The sequence below is a fragment of the Hypanus sabinus genome, chromosome 10 (assembly GCF_030144855.1).
Source record: "Hypanus sabinus isolate sHypSab1 chromosome 10, sHypSab1.hap1, whole genome shotgun sequence".
Taxonomy (NCBI): domain Eukaryota; kingdom Metazoa; phylum Chordata; class Chondrichthyes; order Myliobatiformes; family Dasyatidae; genus Hypanus; species Hypanus sabinus.
In genome coordinates, this window is record NC_082715.1 from 49,896,583 (window position 1) to 49,912,481 (window position 15,899).

A 15,899-nucleotide genomic window follows, 5' to 3' on the forward strand; every position below is an offset into this window, starting at 1 on the left:
AAAGACAGCGAGTGTGAGCCATGTGGTGAGGAAACCGTGGGATGGGGCGCCAGTTAAAGCTTCCACTGATCAAAGCAATGAGGCGAATGCGAAAGGTGAGCACTGGCTGTCAGCCTCTTGATTGTCCTATGTCAGTTATGTCAGGATGCTGTTCATCAACTTTTGCTCAGTATTCAACATCATCATTACCACAATCCTGATTTCATGTTATTTCATACTTGCTATTTATTGCTATTTAGTTATATTTGCATTTGGAGTTTGTTGTTCATTGATCCTGTTTACAGTTGGTGTTCTGTAGATTTGCTAAGCATGCCTGCTGGAAAAAAGAATCTCAGGTTGTATGTGGTGAGATGTATGTACTCTGATAATAAATTTTACTTTTTTGAAATTTGAATCTACTGAAACAGATCGGACGTCCGTGCTGACTGAGATGCCCATCTATGCTAATCCTGTTTTTCTGCATTTGGTCCATATCTCTCTATTCCTTTCCTATACCCACATCTGTCCAATGTTTTTTTTAAATGCTGTAATTATATAACACCATCTAGGTGTGAAGTGTTATTCCAAATAAGTCTTAAAAACTTGCCCTTTGGATCTCCTTTAAGTGTTTCCTCTGTCACCTAAAACCTATGGTCTCTAGTTTTCCTAATCTTGGCTAAAAACTATGTACTCTACCCATGTTTGTCATAATTTTATAAACCTTTCAAAGGTCTCCTCTCAGCTTCTTCCACACCAGTGAGAACAATCTTATTTTTCTCCGCATTTATCAGATTGGCGGGGTTTGCAAATTTGCTATCTCAGTTTAAGGGAGAGAAAATATGGCAAGGGATAATGGTCGTAACATATCTTCAGACATCATCAGATATCCTTTGTACAAAACAAAATTGAAACTCATACAAATGTGATTATGTTGCAGAAGATTTCTCCAATTCCCACTGAGCACAGCAAGACCAAATGTTAGGATGAGTCTTGACGTTATAGCCAGAAAATGTGTCAAATATTACAGGACCTGTATTTACGGGTTGTAAAATGAGAATTTGCAACTTACTGCACCAATTCTGGTATATAATCTATACTAAAGTAGGTGACATCTTGTGGGTTCTCCAGCAGGTAAGCTGCATTTTCTACCTATGAGGACTGTTGCTGATTAGTAAATGAGATTTGCCTCCAGCTTCCGAGCTCCTCTCTTTGGTTCCTCATTATTATATTTAAGTAAAACAAGTTGAGTCTTCAAAGCACACAGGATTTTTCTTCACACAGCTGTTCCTCCTCAGCAGGCACATACACAATGACTACCCTTCAAATGACTGCATATTTCATCTGCAACATTTAGTTTATTTAGGTTGCTGCTGCATCATTCAAAAGACAAGAAATGGCAGAGTAGTGTAGTATGTAGCACAATGCTTTGCAATACCAACAATCACCATTTGGGGTTCAATTCCCACCACTGTCTGTAAGGAGTTTATATGTTCTCTCCATGACCGTGTGGATTCCTCCCACATTGCAAAGATGTTTGGGTTAGGGTTTGTTGCACCATCAATAACTCACTCTGAGACGTAAGGCAAGATATCGGCTTTTATTGACTGGAAGAAGGAACAAGCAGTGAGTGACCACCATACTACATCCTGGAGACTGAGAGGCCGGGCTCAGGCCTTGATCGCCTTTATACAGGGGTCTGTGGGAGGAGCTACAGGAGCAGTCAGCAGGGGGCGTGGCCAGACAGGTATATGTAGTTCACCACAGGGTTAGTAAGTTGTGGGCACGCTATGTTGGTGTCAGAAGTGTGGGGCCACTTGGGGGCTGCCCCCAGCATAGTTGCCTTTGCAACAAAGGCAACATTTCACTGTTTTGATGCACACTTGACAAATAAAGCTAATCTTTCCTTAACCATTGAAACTTGTGTGGAAATGGCAAATTACAGGTGGGACACTTTTAAAGATTTAAAGTTTTATGTTTAACACATTTCTTCTCCAAGTGAAGGTTAAAGTAATGGACTTTAAGACCACAAAATATCATCTGAGTTTTGAAAAGAACGATTATGTCAAGTTTTCCTGATCAATTTTTTAAATTTCTTATTCTTCAAAGAAATTTAGGGATAAAAATGTCAAGACGTATCTATTCTTTTTCAGCCCTTTCTGGATTTCTGTTGAATATTCCAACTAAAAACATGCATGAATAATTAGCATTCATATTTTATTAATACTCTGCCGCTGAAAGCCATGAATTTGCTTTCACTTAATGATACAGTGAATCTGCTGATTACTCTACATATTAAAATAATAATTCTGTTAGTATTTCCTGAAGTGATTATGGAAATACTGACAAAGCAGCCTGAATCCACAAGCCATATTTCATGCTGCAGTACTAAATGCCCTACAAGGTGTCAACCTGTTTATTTAAGTTTTAAATTGTTTGCCTTAGAACTCTTTAATCTCTTCTCAACTACAAAAAATTCCATTTGATTCCAAGCATATTTCATATTTCTTTACCTGGACATTTCGAAATAGGAATTCTTGTTCTCCTGGTTTGTGCGGCTGATAGTAACACCACTTCTCCTCCAAATGATCCAGAGTAGGTGCTGAGCTTGTGCAGGAGGCGTCCTGTTCTACTTCATTTCCTGTTCTTATTTTCTCTTCGTAGTAGAAAGTTGCTGATGCTGATCCATCCCTAAAAATGAACACTGATCATAGTTCTTTCAGCAATTTCACTAAAAAAAACCAAGATTTATGTTTTCATATTCTGGGTGATCTTTCATCTTCATAGTTCCATTGAAAGCAGAAATACTATTTAATCAAACTGCTCTTTGCCTAAAGAAAGTAATGCACTCAGTCACAACGTGGCCAGATGTGCACAATCTTACTGGAATCCTTTTTTTTTAATACTGATATACAAACAACACCAAATATATTCTTTATTATATAAGTCATCGAGACTTACAGCACGCAACCAGGCCCTTCGACCCATCTATTCCATGCTGGAACCATAGACTGCCTACTTCCATCGACCTGCATCAGGACCATAGACCTCCATTTTCCTACTACCTATGCTTCTCTTAAAACTTGAAATTGAGCTCGAATGTACCACTTGTGCTGGCAGCTCATTCCACATTCTCACAACCCTCTGAGCGGAGAACTTTCCCTTAAGCTGTTCACCTTTCACTCTTAACCCATGACCTCTGGCTGTAGTCAGTGGGAAAAGTTTGTTTACATTTACTCTATCTATACCCCTCATAATTTTGTATACCTCTATCAAATCTCCTCTCAATCTTCTACATTCTAAAGAATACAGTCCTAACTATTCAATCTTTCCTTGTAACTCTGGTCTTCCATGCCTAACAGCATCCTTGTAAATTTTCTTTCAACCTTGTTTGCATCGAGGAATGACCCACTGTTTAGCTGATATAAGCACCAGGCTAGATTGTAAAGGCAAGGGTGTCAAGGCTAGAGGCGAGGGATGGGCCGCTGCTCCGTGAGGTTTACTCACTTCTGCACCGACCTGAGGCTGGTCAGTTCCTGGATTCCCATGACTGGCTTCCTGGCTGTAGACCCACTTCTGTGAACTTCAGTTCTGAATGTCATTTGCTTATTTTTATTGTTTGCATGGTCTTTTTTTCTGTACTTTGGGTGTTTGACAGACTTCTTTAAAATAGGTTCAATTAGATTTCATTGTTTTGTATATTGTGTACATATTTTGATAATAATGTACTTTGAACTTAGAGAAGTCAATGTTTTAGCACATTCACTCCACTCTCTGTGATCCAGACAAAAAAAATATTGTTGTAGCAAATAATATTACTATTCGAGCAGATAATTAACTAAAACAATTTCAAATTGGATTAGTTTAAAGGAGTTCAGATTTGCCTGAAATTTGTGCAGGGCTTATCTTCTGTAACAACTTTAGTGGAACCGAACAAAAGACACAAATAACTGGCCAGTTCCGCTGAGTTGAGGCCTGTTTCCTTGAGTTTTCCATTCATCGCATAAACAAACATCTTTTGCAACGCTGGACAAGGTTATGTATGAACTATATTGTACATCAAGGGAAGTAAATTTCAAGGCAAATAAACAAATATTTTCACTGTGGTAACTGAAAGAAGTATTCCATTGTTATTGTAAGTATTTCATGAATGATGTGATTGATTGGCCTGATATACAAACTCTACCTTGATACTCCAGTGCATTGAGAATAGTGTGGCAAATTTGTCAAGAATATTTGAACTTTAATGTGCTTTTAATAAATTTTGTGTCAATCATCTATAATTGTAAGTTTGAAGAATATATTTTTGAAATGTGAAGCTATTTTAATAGATTTTTAATAAAGCTATTGAAATGTTTTCTGCACTGACTTTTGACTGATTCAGAAGGTAAAGGGGAATGGGATTTGTAGATTATAAGCACAAGAGATTCTGCAGATGCTGCAAATCCAGAGCAACACACACAAAATGCTGGAGGTACTCAGTAAGTTAGGCAGCATCTATGGAAATGTACAAACAGTGGACATTGTTGGCCGATTGCAAAAAAACACAATTTCTCAGTGCCCAATCATTTTAATTCCTATCTCTATTCCTGTTCTGACATGTCAGTCCATGGTTTCCCCTTCTGTCACAATATGGCCACCCTCAAATTGGAAGAGAAACAGCTCATACTCAGTCTAGGTAGCCTTCAATCTGATGTCATAAACATCGATTTCTCCAACTTTTAGTAATTTTTCCCCTTCCTGCTTTTGTCTACTTCAGTTCCCCAATCAGGCCCCTTAACTCTTCACCTCACCTACTTATCACTCCCCCAGTGCCCCTCCTCTTTCCCTTTCCCCTATGGGCCACTCTGGTCTCTTATCTAATCTTTTATCTTTTCAACCTGTCACCTCCTTGTTTTTTTACTTCATGTTCCCTCCCCTATCCACTTGGCTTCACCTATCACCTTCAAGCTTGTAACCTTTTTCCACCTTCTTAGTCTGGCATCTTTCCCCCTTTCTTTCCAGTCCTTAAAAAGGGTCTCAGCCTTTGTTCATTTCCATCCTTGAAAGATCAATACTAATGCCTCCACGATCTCTTCAACCACCACTTTCAGAACCCTGGGCTGTACACCATCTGCCTTATCTGCTTATCTCCCCAAGAACATTCTCTCTAGTTATGGTAATTTCACACACTTCACGACCCCTGACACCTGGAACTTCCACCATACTGCTAGTGACTTCACAGTGAACCCTGATGCAAAATACTTATTCAATTCATCTGCTATTTCCTTGTCCCTCATTACTACTTCTCCACCAGTGTTTTCCAGTGGTCCAATATCCACTCTCACCTCTCTATTTCACTTTATGTATCTGACGAAACTTGGTATCCTTGTTAATGGTGTTGGCTAGCTTACTTTCGTATTCCATCTTTAGCTTCTTAATGACTTTTTTAGTTGCCTTCTGTCGGTTTTTAAAAGTTTTCCAATCTTCTAACTGCCTTCTAATTTTTGCTCTATTATATGTCTCGTCTTTAGCTTTTATGCTGGCTTTGACTTCTCTTGTTAGCCATGATTGTGTCATCTTGCCTTTAGAACACTTCTTCCTCAGCCTAACCTGCTGAGTTCCTCCAGCATTTTGTGTGTGTTGATGGAATCTACAGAGACTTGGTAGATTTAATTTAAAAATACTTGGGCATAGAAGACATTCATGGGTGTTATTCTGACTGGAGACCTGTAACTAGTGGTATTCTAGAGATATTAGAGATGGGACATGTTTTATGAAATTCTAAGTAGGCTAATTATTAAGCCTGCAGACATTATTATTGGCAGAGTTTTGGATAGTGAGGAAAGTTGTCAAAGGATAAAGCAGATTATAGATCAACTGCAAATGTGGGCAGAGATTCAGCAGATGACTTTTAATCTGGACATGTATGAAGCGTCGAACTTTGGGAAGGTAAATACAGGAGGAAAGTATATTGTAATTGTCAAGAATCGCTGGAGTATCAATGTATAGAGCAATGTTGGAATGCATGTCCATAGTTCCCTGAAAATGGCAACACAGGTTGCTCATGGAAACATACAATACGCTTTTATCGATCAGGACATTGAGTGTAAACGATGGGAAAACCTTATTGAGGCTGTTAGGCCACATTTGGAGTATTGCATGTAATTCTGGTTGCTGCACTAGAGGAAGGATATGATCTTCAAAAGATGCAGATGTGGTTGCCTGGATTAGAGAGCATTAGCTATGAGAGGATGTACAAATTTAGAACTTTTTTTTCTGGATGTTAGGGGCTGGAAGCCAACCTGAGAGAGGCATAGACAGTAAGAATCATATTCCCAGCAAGTAAGTATTAAATACTAAAGGGCACAGATTTAAGATAAGGAAAAAATTTTAAGGTGGCTGTGAGTTTTAACATGCCGAGAGTGGGAGGTACTTTAAATGAGCTTCAGGGGAGAGGGTGGAGGCAAAAATGATAGCAATGTTTAAGAGCCATTTTGAAACATACATAAACAGGCAAGGAATGAAGGTGTATAGATTATATTCAGGCAGATAGGATTAGTTTAAAATGGTATCATGATCGACACAGACATCATGCTTCAAAGGGCCTGATCTTGTGCTGTATTGTTCTATGTTCTAGATTTTTTTTCAGGATATAATTTAAAGTATTGTACATTAAGCACATTACAGTTCTTCATTATTGATTACTTACAGTCAAATACAACAATCTCAACATTCAATTGGATACAAATCTTGTTCTTCTGTTTGTTCTTTTTATATACTTCCTTTTCTTCACTATTTTGTTCTCTGTGCTTAATTTGACTTTAAATTACTGCACCTTTTTTTTTAAAGACGTTAAGATTGACCTTTGAATGCAGTGTCCAGAGTTTCCTGCAATTCGTATTAGTGCTGCTGGAACAATATGCACTCACATTCCAAAATGGTGTGATGAAAATGCAAGTTGCAGAGATATGTGGATTTTAGTTATTTCTGTGTCATTGGCAAGTCTAATTAGAAGTTGCAACACAGACATAAGGTGATGGTAGTACCACAAAATATTAATGCCATGTACTTGGTTTGTCCTAAACATTGAAACTTGAAAATAAAGCATTAAAGGTTTTCATAGAAAAGTTGGTGAGAGGGGTAACTAGTTGATAGCAATGATAGTTGGAGGACAATAGCGTTATTTTTTGATTTAGCCCAAGGGTTCCCAACCTGGAATCCACAGGTCTTTTGCTTAATGGTATTAGTCCATGGCATAGAAATGGTTGGGAACCTCTGTCTTTGTCTACATAGATAAACCTTAAATAACAAGACCATGAGATATACAAGCCAAATTTGGACATTTGGCCCATCAGGTTGGCTCTGCTATTTCAATACGGCTGATCCAATTTTCCTGTCAGCTGCAATTTCCTGTTTTCTCCCTGTATGCCTTCATGCTCTGTCCAATCAAGAATCTCTCAACTTAAATATGCATAAAGACTCGGTCTCCACAGCTGCCTGTAGCAAAGAATTCCACAGATTCACCACTCTCTGGCTGAATAAATTCCTCATCTCTTTTCAAAAAGGATGCCCTTCTATTCTGAGGCTGTGTACTCTTGTCTTAGATGCCCCTAGCATAGGAAACACCCCTTATTCTGAATTCCAGTGAATACAGGGCCAGAGCCATCAAACACTCTTCATATGTCGAGCCATTCAATCCTGGAATCATTATCGTGAACCTCCTTTGAATCCTCTCCAGTTTCAGCAGATCTTTTCTTAGATAAAGGACACAAAACTGCTCACTATACTCCAAGTAAGGCCTCACCAGTGCTTTATAAAGTCTCAACATTACAGCCTCGCTTTGATATTCTAGTCTTCTGGAAATGAATGCTAACATCACATTTGCCTTCCTCACCACAGACTCAACTTGCAAATTAACCTTTAGGGAATTCTACACAGGGACTCCCAAGTCCCTTTGCACCTCAGTTTTTTTAATGCTTTGTATCCATTTTGAAAATAGTTAACTCTTTCATTTCTTTTACCAAAGTGCATGACCATACACTTCCCAACTCTGCGTTCCATTTGCCACTTCTTTGTACATTCTCCTAATCTGTCTGTCCTCCTGTAGCCTAATTCCTTAAAACTACCTTCTTCTCCACCTATCTTCATACCAATTGCAAACTTTGCAACAAAGCCATCAATTCCATCATCCAAATAATAGACACATAACATAAAAAGAATCGGTCTCAACACAAACCCCTGTGGAACACCACTAGTCACTGGCAGCCAGTCAGAAAAGGCTCCCCTTATTCCCACTCTTTGCCTCCTGACTATCAGCCACTGATTTATCCATGCTATGATCTTTCTGTAAACCTTGTAGCTTGTTATGCTGCATCATGTGTGGCGCCTTGTCAAAGGCCTTCTGAAAATCCAAGCATACAACATTAACTGACTCTCCTTTGTCTATCCTGCTTGTTACTTCTTCAAAGAATTTTAACAGATTTGTCAGGCATGATTTTCCCTTGAGGGAACAATGCTACCTACGGCCTATTCTATCACGCACCTTCAAGTACCCTCCTTAATAATCAACTCCAATATCTGCCCAACCACTGAGCTTAGACTAACTAGCCCATAGTTTCTTGTCTCTCTCCCTTTCTTGATTCCAAAATACAGTGATGAAAATCTAAAATAAATAAAGGAAAGTGTCCAAATTGCAGAGATATATGGATTTTAGTTATTTCTGTGTCATTGGCAAGTCTAATTAGAAGTTGCAACACAGACATAAGGTGATGGTAGTACCACAAAATATCAATGCCATGTACTTGGCTTGTCAGAAACTTTGACATTTGCAATTTTCCAGTTTTCTAGAATCATTCCAGAATCTAGTGATTCTTGAAAGATCATTACTAATGCCTCCACGATCTCTTCAACCACCACTTTCAGAACCCTGGGCTGTACACCATCTGGTCCAGGTGACTTATCTACCTTCAGACTTTTCAGTTTCCCAAGAACATTCTCTCTAGTTATGGTAATTTCACAGACTTCATGACCCCTGACACCTGGAACTTCCACCATACTGCTAGTGACTTCACGGTGAAGCCTGATGCAAAATACTTATTCATCTGCCATTTCCTTGTCCCTCATTACTACTTCTCCAGCATTGTTTTCTAATGGTCTGATATCCACTCTCACCTCTCTATTACACTTTATGTATCCAAAGAAACTTTTATTATCCTTGTTAATATTATTGGCTAGCTTACTTTCGTATTCTATCTTTACCTTCTTAATGATTTTTTTTAGTTGCCTTCTGTTGGTTTTTAAAAGCTTCCCAATCTTCTAACTTCACAGTAATTTTTGCTCTATTATATGCCCTCTCTTTGGCTTTTCTGTTGGCCTTGACTTCTTTTATTAGCTATGGTCGTGTCATCTTGCCTTTAGAGTACTTCTTCCTCTTTGGAATGTATATATCCTGTGCCTTCCGAATTGCTTCCAGAAATTCCAGCCATTGCTGCTCGGTTGTAATTCCTGCCAGTGTTCTTTTCCAATCAATTCTGGCCAACTCCTCTCTCATGCCTCTGTAACTCCCTCTACTCCACTGTAATACCTTCTGGCTTAAGTTTAATTATATGGATGCTCTGTCATTGCTACAAGCTTAAGGAAGCCCAATAGAAAACCAGCAACTAAGTAACATGGGTAGAGGAAGTTTAGCAACTCAATGACAACACAAAATCAGCAAATTATTTGTTGTTGTCAAGGCCATCCGTGGCTCAAATACCCAATGACTCATCCTATTGTGAAGAGGTGAACTTTTCAGTGATAGGCACCTGGTCAGTACCCACCGGATGGGATACTTTGAAGATCCCCTCCACTCTGACTACGTCCCTGACTGAAGTCCTTATTTCCATCTAATAGAAGTTTATCCAAACCAGCCTTACTGCTCTCCCACGAATTCTATGAGAATACATTTTATCACACATCACTACTCAAAAATTTGAGATTTGTGAATTCTCTCAGTGTGAATTTCCCTTACCCAAACAGTTGTAACATGGGAGTTCCCTGTACAAAAGGCCCGCACAAAAGGACAAGAGTAGAACAGTTACGTTTTCTGCACAAAGGTTCAGAAAATGTTTAAAGGCAGGCATTAAACAAATACCCAACTGCAAAGTGCTTTATATTCCAGTTAGTATACACACAGTTTTAATTATTGTGTGCTGCACCAGCATTGCCTCAAATTGATGATGCTGGAATTTTATTGTCTTGATGCACTTGCTATCTATTATTCTAGAAAGAAAACTGTATCTATAAGAAAACTATTTTAAGCACTGTTTGAGGACTTTGGAATACAATTTTTTGGTCCTCTTTTCTTACAGCAGACAAAATCTTATTACATGCACAACGACAATGTTGTTTTCCATTTTCTGATTGATTAGATAAAAAAAAATTATTCTGGAGAATGACCCAAATTTGTGGCCAAAAGTACAAATGTAATAGTGAAACTATGGTTCACTGTCTATATTTCACCTTGAACTGTCCACTAATTTTGACATGTTGACGAGTCTATCCTCTTGGATCACAAATTTCATGAATTTTTTTAACTGATTTCTCCTACTTTGCCTGCATCCTTACCTTCTGGATACCACTGGATGCTGTCCATTGCTCCAATCTCCAAGTAATGGTGAGATGACATTGCCCCTCAATTAAACAGGGTCATCTTTATTAGCTACCTGACATTCAGATTCCTCTAGGATTCATTCTCACAACAAGCTGTGTAATCTCCATGCAGCCATAGCAAGTTTGCAATAGCAGCTTTTGCTACTCACTCTCTGCCCTTCCAGCATCCACTCTTACTAAAGATCCAGGAGCAATTGCAGGCTATCAAACCCTTTCAGTGGATCATGGTAGAAATTTTACTAAGGAGTCAATTTTAATCCAGAGGAATGCATGGGAAAATAAAAATACTTAAGTTCACAAATTCAATATCAATTGCTTCCAGCCTTCCCAGCTCAAAAGAGACAGCTTGGGTGAATTTGTGACAAATCCATTCTCTGAAATTAATGCAACTTTTGAAATCTTCTGTAGAGGTCTTCAACATACAGAGGCCAAGCTTCCTGGTCAGGAAAAATTGAGAAAAGGACAATTGTTTTATTGCCAGATTTGGAGTGTGTTTTTGCCACGAGTGCTGCTGAGAGTGCTTTTCACTGCGGTGGACAGTACTGCAAAAATTGTAGAAAAGTATTCCTACATTATATAGGCTGTGTATTTATCAGATCATTCCTGCTTTTACTATATGTTCCTGTTATTTTAGGGTTTATGTGTTATTTGGCATGATTCAGTAGGTTATTTTTTGGGTCTGTGAATGCTCACAAATTTTTCCCATATAAATAAATGGTAATTGCTTCTTCACTTTACGACATTCCGGCTTACGAACCATTTCACAGGAATGCTCTACCTTCAAATAGCGGGGGAAACTCCGTAAACTGAGTTTACTCATCAACTCAGTAAAACAGAAACTGAAAACTTGCAACTGATAAGGAATAGAAGCTGGATACTGTAAAGCAGAATCATATTCAAATAATATTCCTTAAATTTATTTCCCAGTTCTTTGATTCGTTTCTTACCATGAAATTTTGTCAAAATCTTCAAACACGCTGGCAAGTAAGAAGGACCATTAACTACTACAGCCATTAAACTTTATTAGTGCACGATTAACCAAGCAAAACTATTCTACGTTATGCTACGCTTCTTTTGAAAAATCTGATTGCAAGATTGTTCACATTCATTTTATTAGATTTTAGCAAATGAATTCCTTACCTGTGTTCCACAGACGCTACTACAAATCCCCGAGAAGCTATTTCAATGCAGATGGCTGAATAAAGAGTCCTATAGAGAGAATACATTCAGATTAAAAGTGCCTTGATCTATGATATTTTAACCCAGCAATCTCTACCCAGCACAGGAAACTCCATGGATAATTGAGGTCAATTAGTAGATTAGCAGGTATTCTTCAAGATGTGTAGTGCTGATATAATTTTTGACCACCAACGCGGGCACAACTGGAAAGTCACCCTCAGTTGGTGCAACACATTGCACTTTGTCTCTAAGATTCATTCCACTGACTTCAACAGCAGAATACAACCCACTAATAGTGTATCCAGACCAAAGAAGAGATTTAGCTCATTGCATGTAGGCAAAATAAAAAATAATCAAGGTAACATTTTCAGAGCGAATGGTAGGGCCTTGGGAAATGTTGTTGAACAGAGGGACCTTGGAGTTCAGGTACATGGTTCCTTGAAAGTGGAATCACAGGTTGACAGTGGGGTGGAAAGGCTTTTGGTTTTCATCATTCAGGGCAATAAGTGTACAAGTTTGAATTATTTATTCAGTTGTACAAGATGTTTATTCAGATTCAGATTCAGTTTTTTGTCATTTAGAAACCACAAATACAATGCAGTTAAAAAATGAGACAACGTTCCTCCACAATGATATCAGAAAAGCACATGACAAAACAGACTACACCAGAAAATCCATGTAACGTTTGGCAATCCCCAATCCATGTCTGGAGAGGCTGCTGTGTATTAATATCGCGCTACCGTCTTAGCGCATTCCCCGGAAAGGAGCTCCAAATCCACCAGACAAACAAGACCAAAAACTAAAGCTACAAGACCTGCACAAAACCACATAGTTACAACATATAGTTAGAACAGTGCAAACAATAGTGTAATTGATAAAAAGCAGACTATGGGCACAGTAAAAATAGTCCAAAGATGTTAAAGGATTATAAGTTCAAAAGAAATCACCACACAGTTTCCACAAGTCCCCAGGGTCCCGACAGACTCGCCATCCCTTGCCGGTGGCAGAAGGGAATACCCCCGCTATGGACTTCCATGGCGCTGCCTGACTCAGCCTTGCAGACACAGCACACACCGAAAGCTCCATCGAACCCAGCCTCGCAGACGCAGCACACACCGAAAGCGACCTGACCGCAGTGGACTCCGAGTCCGTCGAACCTCCGAGCTGACGACCATCCCCTCCAGCACAGCTTCTCCGAGCACCATTCACTGCTGAACGTATTAAGACAGCCCCGCCAACGGCCATCGGCAATGTGACCCCGAGGACTGGGGGCCTGTTCTTTCCAGCAGAGACCCGGACCTCACAGCAACAGCAGCAATGAAGAAGGTCTTCCTGGAGATTTCCAGATGTTCCTTCATGCTCCCACATCCGTCTTCAATCGATTATGATTGCGCACGGCACCCCACTTAACAAATAACAGACAATCAGCTCCGGAGTGGCCGCTGCAAGCTGCGTCGTGCCGCCATAATTTGAAGATGAATTATAAGGAAGATTTACAAGTATTATTAACCAGGCTAGCTCTTTTTCCCTTGGAGTATAGGAGAATGAAAGGTGATCTTCTGTAGGTATACAAAATCATGAGTGGCAGTTCGGGTGAATGCACTCAATCTTTTTCCCAGGATGGGGGAATCAAGAACTAGGTAGCACAATGGGGGAAGATATAGTGGAAACTTGAGAGGGAATTTTTTTTTACAAGAGAGACACAACATGATAGATTATGTGAATAAGATCCAGAGGAAGTGGTTGCTCTTACAGAAACATCTGCAGATACAGTAAGAACTTTTAAAAGAAATGTATACATGTGTGGACCTAATGCAGGCAAATAGGACTAGCTTGGAGGGGCAGCATGGTCAGAACGGACCAGTTGACTGAAGGGTCTGTTTCTTCACTGTAGACTATGATTCTAATCTAAATTTGACCTTTTTGGAAGGCTTTCTTAAACAAACACAAATACATTTATGCTCAGTTATTATTTTAGCAGGGTGGAGGAAATGGGAAAGAGGAGAGCGCTGTTCATCTTCTGCCCACTCTCCTCATTATGTCCCTAGACTGGTAACTGGTATGCCATTCCTTCAACAGACCAGTTCATCTACTCTACACCTTAGCTATCCAATCAAGAAATCAACCACCCAATAGTAACAGAGATGTCGAGGGGCAGAGAGGGAGACAGGTTCTGGAAAGGTGTAGTAATAACAGGGTTGGCGTGGTAGAAGATTTTAATTTCCCGAATATTGATTGGCATCTCCCTAGAGCAAGGGGTTTAGATGGGGTGGAGTTTGTTACATGTGTTCAGGAAGGTTTCCTGACACAATACGTAGATAAGCCTACAAGAAAAGAGGCTGTACTTGATCTGGTATTGGGAAATGAACCTGGTCAGGTGTCAGGTCTCTCAGTGGGAGAGCATTTTGGAGATAGTTATTACAATTCTATCTTCTTTACCATAGCATTGGAGAAGGATGGGAACAGACAAGTTAGGGAAATGTTTAATTGGAGTAAGGGGAAATATGAAGCTATCAGGCAGGAACTTGGAATCATAAACTGTGAACAGACGTTCTCAGGGAAATATGTGACAGAAATGTGGCAAATGTTCAGGGGGTATTTGTGTAGTGTTCTGCATAGGGTATGTTCCAATGAGACAGGGAAAGGATGGTAGGGTAGAGGAACTGTGGTGTGCAAAGGCTGTTGAAAATCTAGTCAAGGAGAAAAGAAAAGTTTCTGAAAAGTTCAAAAAAACTAGATAATGATAGAAATTTAGATTATAAGGCTAGCAGGAAGGAGCTTAAGAATGCAATTAGGAGCACCAGAAGGGGCCATGAGAAGGCCTTGGTGAACAGGATTAAAGAAATCCCCAAGGCATTCTACAAGTATGTGAAGAGCAAGAGAGAGAATAGGGTGGTGTGACAGTGGAAAAGTGTGTATGGAACCGGAGAAGATAGCTGAGGTACTTAAAGAATACTTTGCTTCAGTATTTACTACAGAAAAGGATCTTGGCAATTGTAGCATGACTTACAGAATATTGAAAAGCTTGAGCACATAGACAGTAAGAAAGCATCAACTTGGATACGTCTCCTGGACTGGATGAGATGTACCGTAGGCTACTGTGGGAGGTGAGGGAGGAGAGTGCTGAGCCTCTGGCTATGATCTTTGCATCATCAATGGGAATGGGGGAGGCTCTGGAGGATTGGAGTGTTGCAGATGTTTTTCCCTTATTCAAGAAAGGGAGTAGAGATAGCCTAGGAAATTACAGACCAGTGAGTCATACTTCAGTGGTTGGTAAGTTAGTGAAAAGATCCTGAGAGGCAGGATTTATGAACATTTGGAGAGGCATAATATGATTAGGAATAGTCAAGCATGGCTGTGTCAAAGGTAGGTCGTGCCTTATGATCCTGATTGTATTTTTTGAGGATGTGACTAAACACATTGATGAAGGTAAAGCAGTAGATGTAGTGTATATGGATTTCAGCAAGGTATTTGATAAGGTACCCTGTGCAAGGCTTATTGAGAAAGTAAGGAGGCCTGGGATCCAAGGGGACCTTTCTTCAAGGATCCAGAACTGGCTTGCCCACAGAAGGCAAAGAGTGGTTGTAGATGGGTCAGTATGGAGGTTAGTGACCAGTGGTGTGCCTCAGGGATCTGTTCTGGGACCCCTTCTCTTTGTGATTTTTTAATATGACCTGAGATAGTGGAGGGATGGGTTAGTAAATTTGCTGATGACACAAAGGTCGGGGGTGTTGTAGATAGTGCGGAGGGCTGTCAGAGGTTACAGCGGAACATTGATAAGATGCAAAACTGGGCTGAGAAGTGGCAGATGGAGTTCAACCTAGATAAGTGTGAAGTGGTTCATTTTGGTAGGTCAAATATGATGGCAGAAAATAGTATTAATGGTAAGACTCTTGGCAGTGTGGAGGATGAGAGGGATCTCGGGGTCCGAGTCCAGAGGACACTCAAAGCTGCTGCACAGGTTGACTCTGTGGTTAAGAAGGCATATGGTGCATTGGCCTTCATCAATCATGGGATTTTTAGGAGCCAAGAGGTAATGTTGCAGCAATAAAGGACCCTGGTCAGACCCCACTTGGAGTACTGTGCTCAGTTCTGGTCACCGCACAACAGTA

At 39.8% G+C, this 15,899-nt stretch overlaps 1 protein-coding gene across 21 annotated transcripts in view; it reads right to left on the reverse strand.

The window, feature by feature from the left end:
• pla2g7 (phospholipase A2, group VII (platelet-activating factor acetylhydrolase, plasma)) overlaps positions 1 to 15,899 on the reverse strand; it is a 75,725-nt gene that overhangs the window by 29,351 nt on the left and 30,475 nt on the right. For all 21 annotated transcript variants that reach the window (XM_059981834.1, XM_059981855.1, XM_059981853.1 and 18 more), the window contains 2 exons: positions 11,749 to 11,817; positions 2,490 to 2,667 (listed from right to left, as the gene is read on the reverse strand). In XM_059981834.1, the coding sequence (XP_059837817.1) occupies positions 2,490 to 2,667; positions 11,749 to 11,817 (247 nt within the window). The remainder of the gene's footprint in view (positions 1 to 2,489; positions 2,668 to 11,748; positions 11,818 to 15,899) is intronic.